At 35.4% G+C, this 12,523-nt stretch overlaps 1 protein-coding gene and 1 long non-coding RNA gene across 2 annotated transcripts; both read right to left on the minus strand.

The window, feature by feature from the left end:
* Positions 1-1,376: 1,376 nt before the first annotated feature.
* On the minus strand, positions 1,377-3,111 carry LOC114138307 (uncharacterized). Its single transcript, XR_003594186.1, has 4 exons — positions 3,044-3,111; positions 2,643-2,778; positions 2,339-2,526; positions 1,377-2,231 (listed from the first exon to the last, which is right to left on the minus strand). It is a non-coding gene; the product is annotated as an uncharacterized LOC114138307 (long non-coding RNA).
* Positions 3,112-8,484: 5,373 nt separating this feature from the next.
* On the minus strand, positions 8,485-11,561 carry LOC114138061 (uncharacterized). Its single transcript, XM_028007087.1, has 4 exons — positions 11,389-11,561; positions 10,318-10,425; positions 9,402-9,589; positions 8,485-9,321 (listed from the first exon to the last, which is right to left on the minus strand). The coding sequence occupies exons 2-4, from the start codon at positions 10,408-10,410 to the stop codon at positions 8,793-8,795; spliced, it is 810 nt and encodes a 269-aa protein (XP_027862888.1). The 5' UTR covers positions 10,411-10,425; positions 11,389-11,561; the 3' UTR covers positions 8,485-8,792.
* Positions 11,562-12,523: the final 962 nt, after the last annotated feature.

The following is a 12,523-nucleotide window of genomic DNA, read 5'->3' on the forward strand; positions in this document are numbered from 1 at the left end:
TAAAAACATTATTTGTACCTTTCTGAATACTATTTTAAAAAATCTTTCTTGGCATGACACCAATCAAATCCTATTTATTGGAAAACCTTTTGCATGATTCTGTGAGTATTTTCACGATTTAGCATTTGTGATGAGCTCTAATTCTCTGGGACTAGGAGGCCTCCCTGCCATCACCCTAATGTTTACCTACATCTTTATCTAATAAACAACTTCTTTAAAATTTAATCTGCCAAGAGTTTCAGTAATTTGACTTAATTTTATGAGACTTTAATTCAGCAAAAATAAATAGTCAGAGGATCCTGGGGGTTGAAATGCTTCTCTGACTCCAGTGGTCAGAAATTCAGAAGTATCAAATATATTTAAGGTTGAGGAAATATTGACAGAACAAATTAACTTTTGGAACAACAAAAAGATCATTGAATAACTATTCTTAGTGTTACATGGTGGGAAAGTATCTGCAGCTCTCTAAATATAAAGGACAACAAAGAAATTAGAAAACTGAAAACATTTGTGAAACTTTGTAAAATGTGTAATTTAGTGATTGTTATAACTACTAACTACATGTTTGTAATTCATGAACAGTAGTTTGTTAGGCAGTCATTGATCTCATCATCCCTTTTGGATCATCTGACAAAATAAATCATGATTCTCAAAAACCTGCTTGGTCCAGATGGCATGTATGCAAAGAAATATGCTGCTATGCAAGGTGTGTGATGATAAACCTCCACTGGAAACATGGCACTGACTGACACTGACTTCATTATTAATACCACCTAATAATAACACAATCTGCTCATGATTGCATTATTTAGTTTAGATTGACTTTCAGTGCAACGCTTCAGATGTTAAAACCAGAATAATCATTAGTGATACAGGAGTATAATTTTATACACATTTTTTAACTGTGGATAAACATCCTACAAGCGTAAAAGTAGTGATGTGATGAAACTAAAAGTTTCACACAAGTGAAACTATTCCAACCACATCATGTTTTCTACTCTGTGAAGGTTCTTTGCTCTCAAAGCTTCGCTGTTGTGAGGTGAGAAGCAGGAAGTTTAGACACTGATCAAAAACCAGAAAACTACCAGAAGACATTTTAAGAAAATGTACATCAACCTTCAGGTTGATAAGCTACATAATCTGCTGACAGGCATTTACTTTTACTTGGTGATTAGATAATTTTAGGCAGAAATATTTTGTACAGTTTGACAAATTATATTTATGCAATAATATTATGAAGAAATAATAACAATAGTACCAGGTATGTAGTTAGTCCTTTAATCATTACTAAGAGGGAACAAAGAATACATTCAAAAGTACCTTTTTTTCTGTATTTACTTGAAAATATAAAAAACTAAATTAATAAACGTACATTCTGAGTATATAATTTTGTATGTAAAATATGCATAAAAACCAGTACAAACATTTTATTTGAAGAAAAATGGATCTATGTAAAATGTAAAACAGAACATAAAAAACTGAAAACGGTAAATGGACTGCACTGGTATAGCACTGCATCAAGTTCACACTACATTCAGTTTTTAAACATTTACACACACATTCAGACGCTAATCAGGTAAATAGCTATACAGCTGCTATATCACTTTATGCAGTTGTTTTGGTTAAAACAAAAAAGCATGTCTGCAATCTAAAATTTTTGCTTCTAATACAAGCTACACTGCATTTTTTCTGTATTTCTGACCTGCTTTTGCTACAGTCAAACTGACGATCTGCTGCCGTCAGTTCGCTCAACGTTTTCCCTCCTGCAGCAGCAGAAACATATCAGCAGCTTCTCAATGAGTCCTTTACACATCACCACAAACAACAGCAGGTCGAAGAAATAACCGAGGAGAAACAAGGTCAAATAAATATCTGGTATTTCAAATCCGTCTAAGTATGGCTGAAAATGATGGAAAACAAAAAATGAAATAACTATTGGGAAGACTGACACAGTGTAATGAATGAGCAACACAACTAAAATTCCTACAGTTCTGCGTTTTTCTTCAGCTGGCACTGACATGTTGCCACATATATATTTGAGGCTTACAACTAAGCAGATAAGTAACACAGGGGCAGGCAGGAGGGCAAACATGAGGTAGGATGATCCCTCTCTCAGTGAAATAAAAAGAGGGACAAACACCAAACAAAACACCCAAACCAAAACACTGACTATCACAAAACCTTTAGTCTGCGTGATGCAGCTTGATGACGAGCAGGAGATGGAAAAACACCTGCAACAAAAGAAAGAAAAATATTGTAAATGTAAAAATAACCATGTAACTTGGACAGTATAAAGAGTTAAAGTATCATTTTGCTATCAGAAGATATGTATTTGTACCTCTCCAGAGCAATCATCGTCCTGAAGCAAATACTGGCCAAAGTACAGCAGGCATAGATGATGACCGAAGGAAGATATCTCCAATAAAAAGGTAATTTTGGAGGAAGCCCAATCAGAATGATGAGCTGAATTAGATTAGAAAAGAGAAGGTTTAAGTAGTAGGAGACAGGAAAACCATCCAATCGCACCTGAAAACACAATGACAAAAGACAGAAACACTCTTTTAAATATGTTATATATTAAAGTCAATAATGTGTCTGATTTAACTAATACTTTGGACCAGAAAAAAAATGTTTTTACGTACGACACAGCACAAAGTGATGAGCAGGAAAGTGAAGGGAAGACAGACACGGACGTCGATAGAAATAATCACATTGAGATACGTAGATGGGTCCATTTCTTGGGTTCTAAGGTGATAATTATTCACTTTTGAGAATATCCTGTTAGATAGAAATTAGAATTTCCATTACAAAACACTCTTCCTGGAAGGATCGTCTGTGTCAAACAGGGGCATGTAAATGTTATTTAATATTATTTATTTCATCATCTAGTTGTCCTTTAGTCAGTGTTGTACTTCAGAAATGGATTACAGGGCATACATTTTGAAATATCTGATTTTAAGATAAACTGACTTAAGAAATAATAAACTGACTGAATTAGACATTTTTTCAACAAATATTTAGATTTTGGAGAAAGTTTACTCACGACTGTGCGTCTCAGAATATCTTCAAACTCAACATTTCAGTTGCAGAAATTAATCATTTCATGTTGCGATGTTCTCAACCACAGTTGAACCACAGACACACACACACACACACCCACACACACACACACCCCTCCCATTTTTAGCAGTCATGCTTCAAATATATCACGCTATCAATCAAACATATATTCTTAAAAAAGTGTGTTCTGTTTGTGTATCAGTGTGGTGAAATGAGTGGCACAAACTTCATGTAACTATCGCAGCGCCACACACACACACACACACACACACACACACAGATGTGAAAGTACTGATGCTTCTACTGGTCTCCTTAGTTTAGGCTTTTAGGAGTTTTTTAGAGTTTGTAGAAATCTCTCACAACAATTTCACCTTCTTCACCTTCCATTGAATGACAAAGACCAAAAAATTAAATGTACCACAAATGGAAATAATCCTGGTAATTCTAATTTAGCTGGTGAGAAAATAATGTTTGTCTTTTCATTCTGTGTATGTAAACATCTGGTTCCAGCTGTACTTACTGCAGGTAATACAGTAACTAGGCATCATGTGAACTTGCATCATCCCATTTAAAATTTTATTTCAGTAAACTATTTCAATACATTTATCACCTTTGTTTGTAGCAGCTATTATACATACAATTTTTGATTTAAAAACAATCCAAGTCAAAGTCCTGCTGGCTGGATGTAGGAACGTCATTGAAAAACGAAGCGGTGAAGCGGCTGACACAGGTTCGAGTCCCGACCCCATGACCTTTGCTGCATGTTTTCCCCTGTCTGACAACTGCTAAATAAAAGCCTAAGATCTAAAAACAAAACAAAAACACAGGCTTACTAAAACGTTCTCACACCACTGAGCAAAAGAAATAATGAGAAAGGTATTATAAAGCACATATCATAACAAGAGTTTATAGGTTTATGCAGATCAGCATATTTTATGAAACAGCTACATTTAATATTTTTGTACAAAATAAACCAGCAAACACATTTTTGTTTTTACAGTCTTAACATTTCTTAACTTCATTTTCAAACCCACCAATGGCCTCATGTCTCATGTTCACCTGCGGTGCATCAGGTCAGGTACTGGAGGATTTTATTGCATGATGTGACAAATACTCGTTAAACTACTACTGTCACAATGATTCAGGTGTAGATTTCAAACAAACTTCTGTTCACCACATTGATCTGTCATTAAAGGAAAGCCAGTGGAGTGTGTTCAGTGTTTTAAGTACCCGGTTATTGTCACTCATACTTAGAAATGCTGATCAGGTAAAGCAATTCCTCCACAAATTAAATCAATTTGGTGCATAAAAAAGTGGTTTATACAATGGAATGATTTTGTTTGAACATGGTTTGCATATATTTCTTCACCTGTTTAATCTAATTTCTGTCTTTTTCTCTTATTTTTCTATTCCTCGTCCACTTTCATGTCTGTATTACGATTAAACTTATGTTGTTGTTACTTCCTGGTTCATGCAACGATTTCCTTCCCACAGCAACAAACACATCAGCATCGTGTCAATGGGGCCTTTACATAAACAACAAACAAACAGAATCAGATCCATTACAGGATTGAGGAGAAAGAGGATCAAGGATCTGTTATAATTCATATAGTATAAATAGAAATCTGGATTAATGAATTAACAAGTTATTGGGAGAATCAAGATGCAGTAAGTCACCAGCAGCAGAAATAAACAGTTTATTTAAATGAAGACTGTTCGAGATCAGGTTTCTACAGCCTTAAAAAGTTCTTCTTTGAAAAGGCTGAACATTAAAGAAATACTTTATTATTTTCTTCAGAGGGGAAAAAGGTCCAAAACTTCCCACAGCTCTATGTTTTTCCTCAGCAGGTAATGATGTGGCTGCAGGGAGCAATTTGAGAGTTCGATAGACAGAAGATGAATAGAGGGGAAGATATGAAGGGAATGATTATAAATAAGACATAGATGTAAATAAAGAAAAAATAATAAAGAACAACACTCAACACCCAGGTCAAAATACATAAAATCACATAACGTTTAGTTTTCTTTGAGTGACGTGGTGGGTTGCAGATGAAAAAATGCCTGAAAGACAAGAGAGAGAAAAACTGAATCATTCTACAAAAAACATTTTGCACTTTGTCATGATAGATATAGAAAGTGTACCTCTCCACAGCAATGATCATCCTGAAGAAAAGACTCAACATCCCACTAAATGTAAAGATACCAACATGATATCCAATATTATCTGGATTTGCTTGTTCCTTTACAGTAAGAAGAGTGAATTACATCGGAGATAAGGAGGTTGATGTAACAGGTATGAGGAGCAAGATCCAGCTGCACCTGCAGGAAACATTCATTAACATTTACAATAATGAACAAACATGTCTGACTGATCAGTGTACAACCTGCTGCATTCTGGTGATGCAAAAATACATAAAACCAGCTTTAACAAAAATTATTGTAAATCATATTTAATATGTGATTGGATATTTTATCTTCTTCTCTCTAAACAGAAGAAAACACTGATTACTTTGAAAGAAATAAGTAAAGGATTGCATGAAGAATGAAATGTACTATATTATAAATACATGCAACCACAGATCAGCAAGTCAAACATTTCCCGTCCCACAAAGCGACACGACGTTGTGCAACAGAGGAAATCAGGAAAAAAGCAAAATACTTTACAGACATACAACAAAAACAAAGAAGCAGCCGAAGCAACAGGGTTCATCAAGGCTCATTTCAAGCAAAATTAGGCCGTGTAAATCCAGATCAGTGTTTTCTGGAGACTAATCGGGCTGACAGTTGATTTAAATGAAGACTGTTTGAGATCAGGTTTCTACAGCCTTAAAAAGTTCCTCTTTGAAAAGGCTGAACATTAAAGAAATACTTTATTATTTTCTTCAGAGGGGAAAAAGGTCCAAAAACATTTTTATCAAAGCAAAAAATACAATTAAATGTAAAATAAATGTTCATAATACTAACTATTAAACTGAAATGAAATAAAGTAAATGGTCTTGGTGCGACTTCACTGGCATATGTTATAGTGATTTTATTTTCTCTCTGGACCTCCGAATAGTGTCATATTGGGGGCCGAATAAAATCGAGCAAAATCTTCGATTTAATGCTAAGAACTGATTAATCCACACCCTGCATGCTTTTGTTCCCACAACTTCACCTGCCACCACCAGCCTTGCCTGACGGTGGGGGTCTGAGGGAAGGAATCACACCCCCACTTCTGCCCCAGGGCAGCTATGGCTACAATGTAGCTCACCACCATCACCATATGAATGTGGGGGCCAACGGCTGAATGACTGAATGCAGTTTGTCACACTCTGAGGTTCTCCAGACTAAATAAAGTCTGGAGAACTTTATGCAAGTACTTCGTCAACAAGTTTTCTTGGAGAGGGTCTGACATATGCAGAAAGAATAATTTACTATTTTATTTTTATAAATTGTACATTAAAAATTCAAAAGGTATTTCTGCTTTAACATGAATTTATAGACAATTAAGAGGATTTCTTAATAGCTACTGTAAGTTTAGAGGCAGATGTAACATCTCCATAAATTTAAGATTTTGTGTGTGTGGGGGGGGGGAGGGGGGGGTGATGCAGGAAGTTTAGATAATGGTCAAAACAAAATTGTTATAAGGAAGTACAATCCATAATGTAATTGGTCTGTTCAAGGACACGTCTGCATAGAGACAGGAGGTTTAGCTGGCCAACTAGTGCAATCAGAACCACCTGGAACGGAAAACGGTGGAGTTAGTGGTGGATTTCTGGAGAACCCCTGCAGCACGGATGACTATCAATAGTCAAGTACAAAGTTTTGCTAAATTCTATGAAACAAATAAAGAATTCTGGCCGGTAGACCGTTTTCTTTCTGCAAGCACAATCTTGTCAAATGAAACTGTTAATAGATTTAAAGTGGTAAGCTATGTACATGGTACAAGTTAAATTATAAATAACAAGTGTGGGGCGTGCTGTGGTGGCGCAGGGGGGTTTGGAGGCCTTAGTCCTCGACGCGGAAGTCGCGGGTTTGACTCCCGGTCCCGACGACCTTTGCCGCATGTCTTCCACCCACTCCTCACCTTCCTTCCTGTCTGCCTACTGTAGAAAAAATACGAGCCACTAGCGCCGCAAAAACTCTTCGGAGAAAAAAATGGAAAAAAAAAAGTAAATAAATAACAAGTGTGAAGCTGAAGGTTCACCCACCAAAACACTAAAGTAATCACAAATTTGTATTTGTTGGTTTTTTTAGGTTTCAGCAGTTATATCGGTACACTAAGGTTTTCTGAGGTGGGTGGCAGGAAGTTGAGTTAATGATCAAAGTGTAAAAGATGAAGACAAGAAACCAGTAACAGCTTTTAGTCCAAAAACATGAATCCAAAAACATTTAACATGAAGTTAATGATGCACCTTTACTTTTACTGTTCCGGTTCAGCTGTTTTAGAGAGCACAAAACCTCAACTGAAGTTACTATACATTTTCTTGACTGACATAAAAATAATAGGTGAACTTCCAACTTAAAGCTGTTTCTTAACTGAGGAACTTAAACTTATGTTGACACAAAATGCCTAAAATAAATAGAGTTCTGTTTATGCTTTAATCTGAAAAAACAAGCCGTTACTGTGCAGGGTGTCCACCTTGAAAAGTTTGTATATTTCTTTGTTAAATTTTATTCCCTTAATAGAACTAAAGAAAGGCTTATTATTCCTGTTGAAGAATGGAAGATAATTTATTAAGCCTTAGCAATAAATTAGAAAACTTTTTACAAAGGGGAGTATAATTCAGTAATGAAAAACAGCAACTAATATCAGACATTTTTATTAAATAATTATTCCATCAAAACACAGAATTGTTCAGATGTGTTCACAGATGCATCAGGTTATGTAAAACATGCAATTGTAAAAATCTCTTCCAGTAGAGGGCACTCTTAGCTGCCAGGCTTTTTTTTCACTTTTTGTTAAATGCTATCAAATGTCTGGGTAAGGATCTAACTGCATCCAAAGCCTCTGTTACATACATAACTCTCTATTACATGTCTTTATGAATTATACACAAGTACATGTTTGAGTAAAACAACTTTTTCTACAGACATACTCACTTTTTACAATAACACCATTAAAAGCATCATGAATGACATGTAAAAGCTATTATATTTGGAGCAAAGGGGGCAGATTAGCAATATGGTGACAGAGCATGTCTCTGTTCTTCTGGAGGAAATAAATTAATGTTCATCTGATTGTAACACATTTAATACTTATCAAAGGAATCATGAGAATCACATGGAGAACATATAGATGAACTCATCTGATTTAACTTCATAAGGTTGTTTTCTGATCCAATATTTCCATGTTGGAGCATTTAGTTCCTTATCACAATACAAACAACCAACAGAAGCAACTCTGACAGAAATCTTATCCCTGGAGCCACGTGTAGAAAGTACTGCTTACTGAGTTATTGTTTAGTCAGTTGCATTTGCTGGTATATTAGGAGAGGGAGATTTACATAAGTAGCTACAGGACAATTTCACATCTTATATTTGCTGCATAGGCAGATAAGCTAAAAAGTAGAACTCAAAAGAAAGTTCATACAGGACATCAAACTGAAATTAAACGTTAAATGATAAAAATAAAAATAAAAGATTTCTGGCTACTGTATGATGTTGTAGAAGACTTTTAAGTTTTTTAGTTTTCTATCTGTTTAAATACTGCCTCCTAACATGCTGTCAATCTCTAAATGTGTTCATCATCATTCCCCCTCGTAAATCCCCTCAATTACTCTATCTGCAGTTTGTTCCATGCTGCAGCAGCACAGATGTCCCAACAGCTTATCAATGGGACCTTTACACATGAACACAAACAGAACCAGGTCCACAAAAGGATTCAGTAAAAAAGAATAAACTATTACTTTGAAGTCAGACAGATAGAATAAAAACGACCTGGTGACTAAAACAGACCAAACGTCTGTGGACAGGATCATCTCAGTGTAACTGACCACAAAGAAAACCAAAACCCCCACAACTCTGCGTTTCTCCTCTGTGGACACAGAGGCGGCAGCAGGAAACGATCTGATGCTCTGAGCGAGACAGAAAACCATGACGGGGACCGAGAGGGTGGCCAGAGCAAAAACTACGAAAACAAAAATGGGTAAAACATATTCATAGGCTCTCAGAAACGGTACAGCTGTAAAACAAACACTCCACACCATAAAGCAAATCAATGCAGAACTTATAGGTTGTCTGATGCACTGCCGCTTTGGAGGGACAATCACAAAATACCTGCAACAGGAGACAGAGAGACATTTATATCACTGCACAGAAACTGTCCCTGCTTCAAAACACAGAGAAGCCACTGATACCTCTCCAGAGTGATGCAGAGCCGGAAGCCCAGACTGGCCAGCACACTGCAGTAATACACAGCCACAGTCAAGACGGGGATCTCTCTGTCATCCTTTTGTGCCACCCAGATGATCATGGAGCCGAACTGGATCAGATTGGAGACCAGAAGGTTCATGTACTTGATGACAGGAAGGTTTTCCAGTCGTACCTGCAGGAGACCAGTTTTTCAAAGAATAAACAGTCTCATAAACATTACATCTCAATCATATATTCAAGTTGATATTACAAAAATAAATCATTAAAAATATCGTACAGATCCTCAACAATTAATGGCACCGCATGTAGAGATGTACGAAAAGCCTTGCAGCAGAATATTCCAACACTGTAAAACCTTTACACAACTCCAATTTTTAATTACTAAACATTTTTAGTTAGCCCATAATATGAATTTTAAAAAATCCCACTCGGAATTTTTTAAAATTAATCTACATTTTACTTTTTGGGACATCATTAATATGTTCCAGAAAAACATATTTTAATTTTGTTATCTTGGAGTCACCAAGTTACTGGAACAAACATTTGGTTTGGAGTAATGTGAAAAAAAACCTCTGGTCTGCTATTATGAGGATTCATAACCGGACCCATGTCCTCTGGACACAACTTTCAGGATTTGTTGGACTGCATGATTTTATCAGTACTTCTTAGTCAAGGAAACTGTTTGTCAGTATGTTGGAAAAGCACCTCATGCTCATTGTAAAGTACAGAAGAAGATCTGTGATGCTGTGGGCCAGCTTCCCTTTCAAAAATCCTTGAAACATTTTAGAGTTCATGGAATAATGAACTCTTTGTTAAAACAGGTTAATTTAGAGGATGTGTAGGCACACAGAAACAAAAAAGTTAGCTTAATTTTAAGGCGATATGAATGTGGATATGTACCGTGCAGCAGAGCCCGATGACCAGAACTGTGATAGGAAGGCAGACCCGAATGTTGAGCCACATGACCAGATAAACAACGTCAGCATGATCCATCTCCTGTGTTGGTTTCTGAGATCAGAACATGATACATCAACGATAAATGAACAGGAAGGATGAGAAACAAGTCACACATGTTTTTCACAGACATAAAACAAGATATTTAAAAATAAGCTTCAGATGTTGTTTGTGAACTGAAACTGGAAATGAAATAAGTTGAAAAGGAACAAATTTTAGGATGAGATCTGATATAAACAATTTCAATAAAAAAAGAGTGTAACATAATTCATATTCCACTAGTTCCAAATGTCTTCAGGAGACTCTGTCTCTTCCAGATTCTTAATTCACATGAATAATAAAACTTCTTTGAGCTCAAATCAATTAATGATAAATAAAAAACATTAAATGCTTCAGCAACACAAATAGTTAAAATAAAAGTTCTTGTTGATTGAAGTTGGTGCTTCGTGATGCAATAATTGATTATTAAATCAGATGTTTCTGTTCATACTGATAGGTGGTATCTTGTGAATAATTTGTTTCAGTAGCAACAATTTTATATTTAGTATCATTTAATAGATGGGCGTGAAGGCAAGCAGGCAGGCTTAGGGAAGGAGACCGACAACATGATGGGAGCTGTGGAGGAAGTATTCAAATTTATAATAATACATTTAAAAATAAGAATGCAAAGAGAGAACAAAGTAATTACATGTAAAGAAATGAACCAAAAAGGTGAAATAAATATTCAAAATACAAACAAATTAAAACCAGAACACAAACACTGTAGGATTGTGGAAGTTTTGGCTTTTAAATTCGGTGTTAACTGGCTTAAAATGTTAAAAACACATTTTACACTCAAGTTTCCTTAAAAAGGGTTCAAATAAATCACTTATTTTTTTCTTATTTATCATTTTGGGTTTCAGGCAGCAGAAAATGTCTCATAACTTACACATTATCACTTAAAAACAATCATTAACGTTGTTTTTAATCATTAATTGACACGATCAACCTTATATTTTCCAAGCAGTAAGTTCCTACCTCCACACAGACGTCTTCCTGCTTTGTTCTCCACTCACTAAATCTTGAGTTTTGCTGATTTATCTTATTTTATTTTTTTACCTAAAGTTGATTAGGTAATTAACGGCACCAGTCCACACTGGACACAGTATACATGTCAAAGTCAGTTTCAAACAGTTTTCCACACCAAAAGGTTTTTGCCTCTATGCTTTCAGAGCATCAGTGTGGTGAGACGTGTGGCAGGAAGTTGAGTCAATGATCAACATGCAACATAAAACACTGAGCAGAGATAACCTGAACAAAATGCATATATTTTAAAATTCATGATGTTTATGTATTTATTGAAAAGATTTTATGCATACACTAACATTTTATTAAAATGCATGCATTTATACATTGCCACTTTATTTGAGGAAATATATTTGTGGCAGTACAGAGGATCAGGTTCCCATTGCTTAGATACAAATGCAAAAACAGCCTCCAATGTTTTTCTGCTTCTGTGGTTTCTTCTTATCTATCAATTTTCAACTCAACAGCAGTGCTCTTGCTTTACAAGCAGCATAGTTGTGTTTGAGTGGAGCATGAACTTAAATGCTAACTGCAATAAATAAACACAATGCAACACTGGTGGTAGTTGAAGATATACTGAATAGTTCAGCGTCCAGATGGATAAGTTTTTAATGTGGCTTAAAATGTAATGCTTTATTTTGATGTTTCTGCAAAATCTCTTAAGATATTAAACATGTCCTACATGACTGACTATGGATACATGGTACATTCTGAAGCATTAATACAACTAGTAAGTTACATTGCTTGTTTGTTTGTTTTTTATATATATATTTTTTTTTTCACAAAAGTTTCAAAGTTATTCAATCGTAAACAGGAACAGTTGGATCTGCAGCCTCAGGCACCTGTTTACTGGATGGGCTGTACTGAAATATGAATTTCCCTCTGGGATTAATAAAGCAAATTCATTCATTTATTTGATTATTTATTTTCATGATCACAAAAGATTATGGAGACAATGCGTATCTCCTTATGCTGAAGTGACCAGGTTATTTTTTTCTTACCTCTAAAGTATTTTTAGGATGTTCATTAAAAATCCAAGTCCAAATACAATATGCATAGTACTCATGGTATGATTGGATTAATGATT

This window comes from Xiphophorus couchianus, chromosome 22 (assembly GCF_001444195.1).
Source record: "Xiphophorus couchianus chromosome 22, X_couchianus-1.0, whole genome shotgun sequence".
NCBI classification, from domain to species: domain Eukaryota; kingdom Metazoa; phylum Chordata; class Actinopteri; order Cyprinodontiformes; family Poeciliidae; genus Xiphophorus; species Xiphophorus couchianus.

What these genes read in the sequence shown, in the direction of transcription:
- LOC114138061 (XM_028007087.1), bottom strand. Translation starts at nt 10,410, where the DNA reads ATGGATCATGCTGACGTTGTTTATCTGGTCATGTGGCTCAACATTCGG. An exon ending in TCATCGGGCTCTGCTGCACG is followed by an intron (nt 9,590 to 10,317) that starts GTACATATCCAC and finishes GGTCTCCTGCAG; the next exon opens with GTACGACTGGAAAACCTTCC. An exon ending in CTCTGCATCACTCTGGAGAG is followed by an intron (nt 9,322 to 9,401) that starts GTATCAGTGGCT and finishes CTCCTGTTGCAG; the next exon opens with GTATTTTGTGATTGTCCCTC.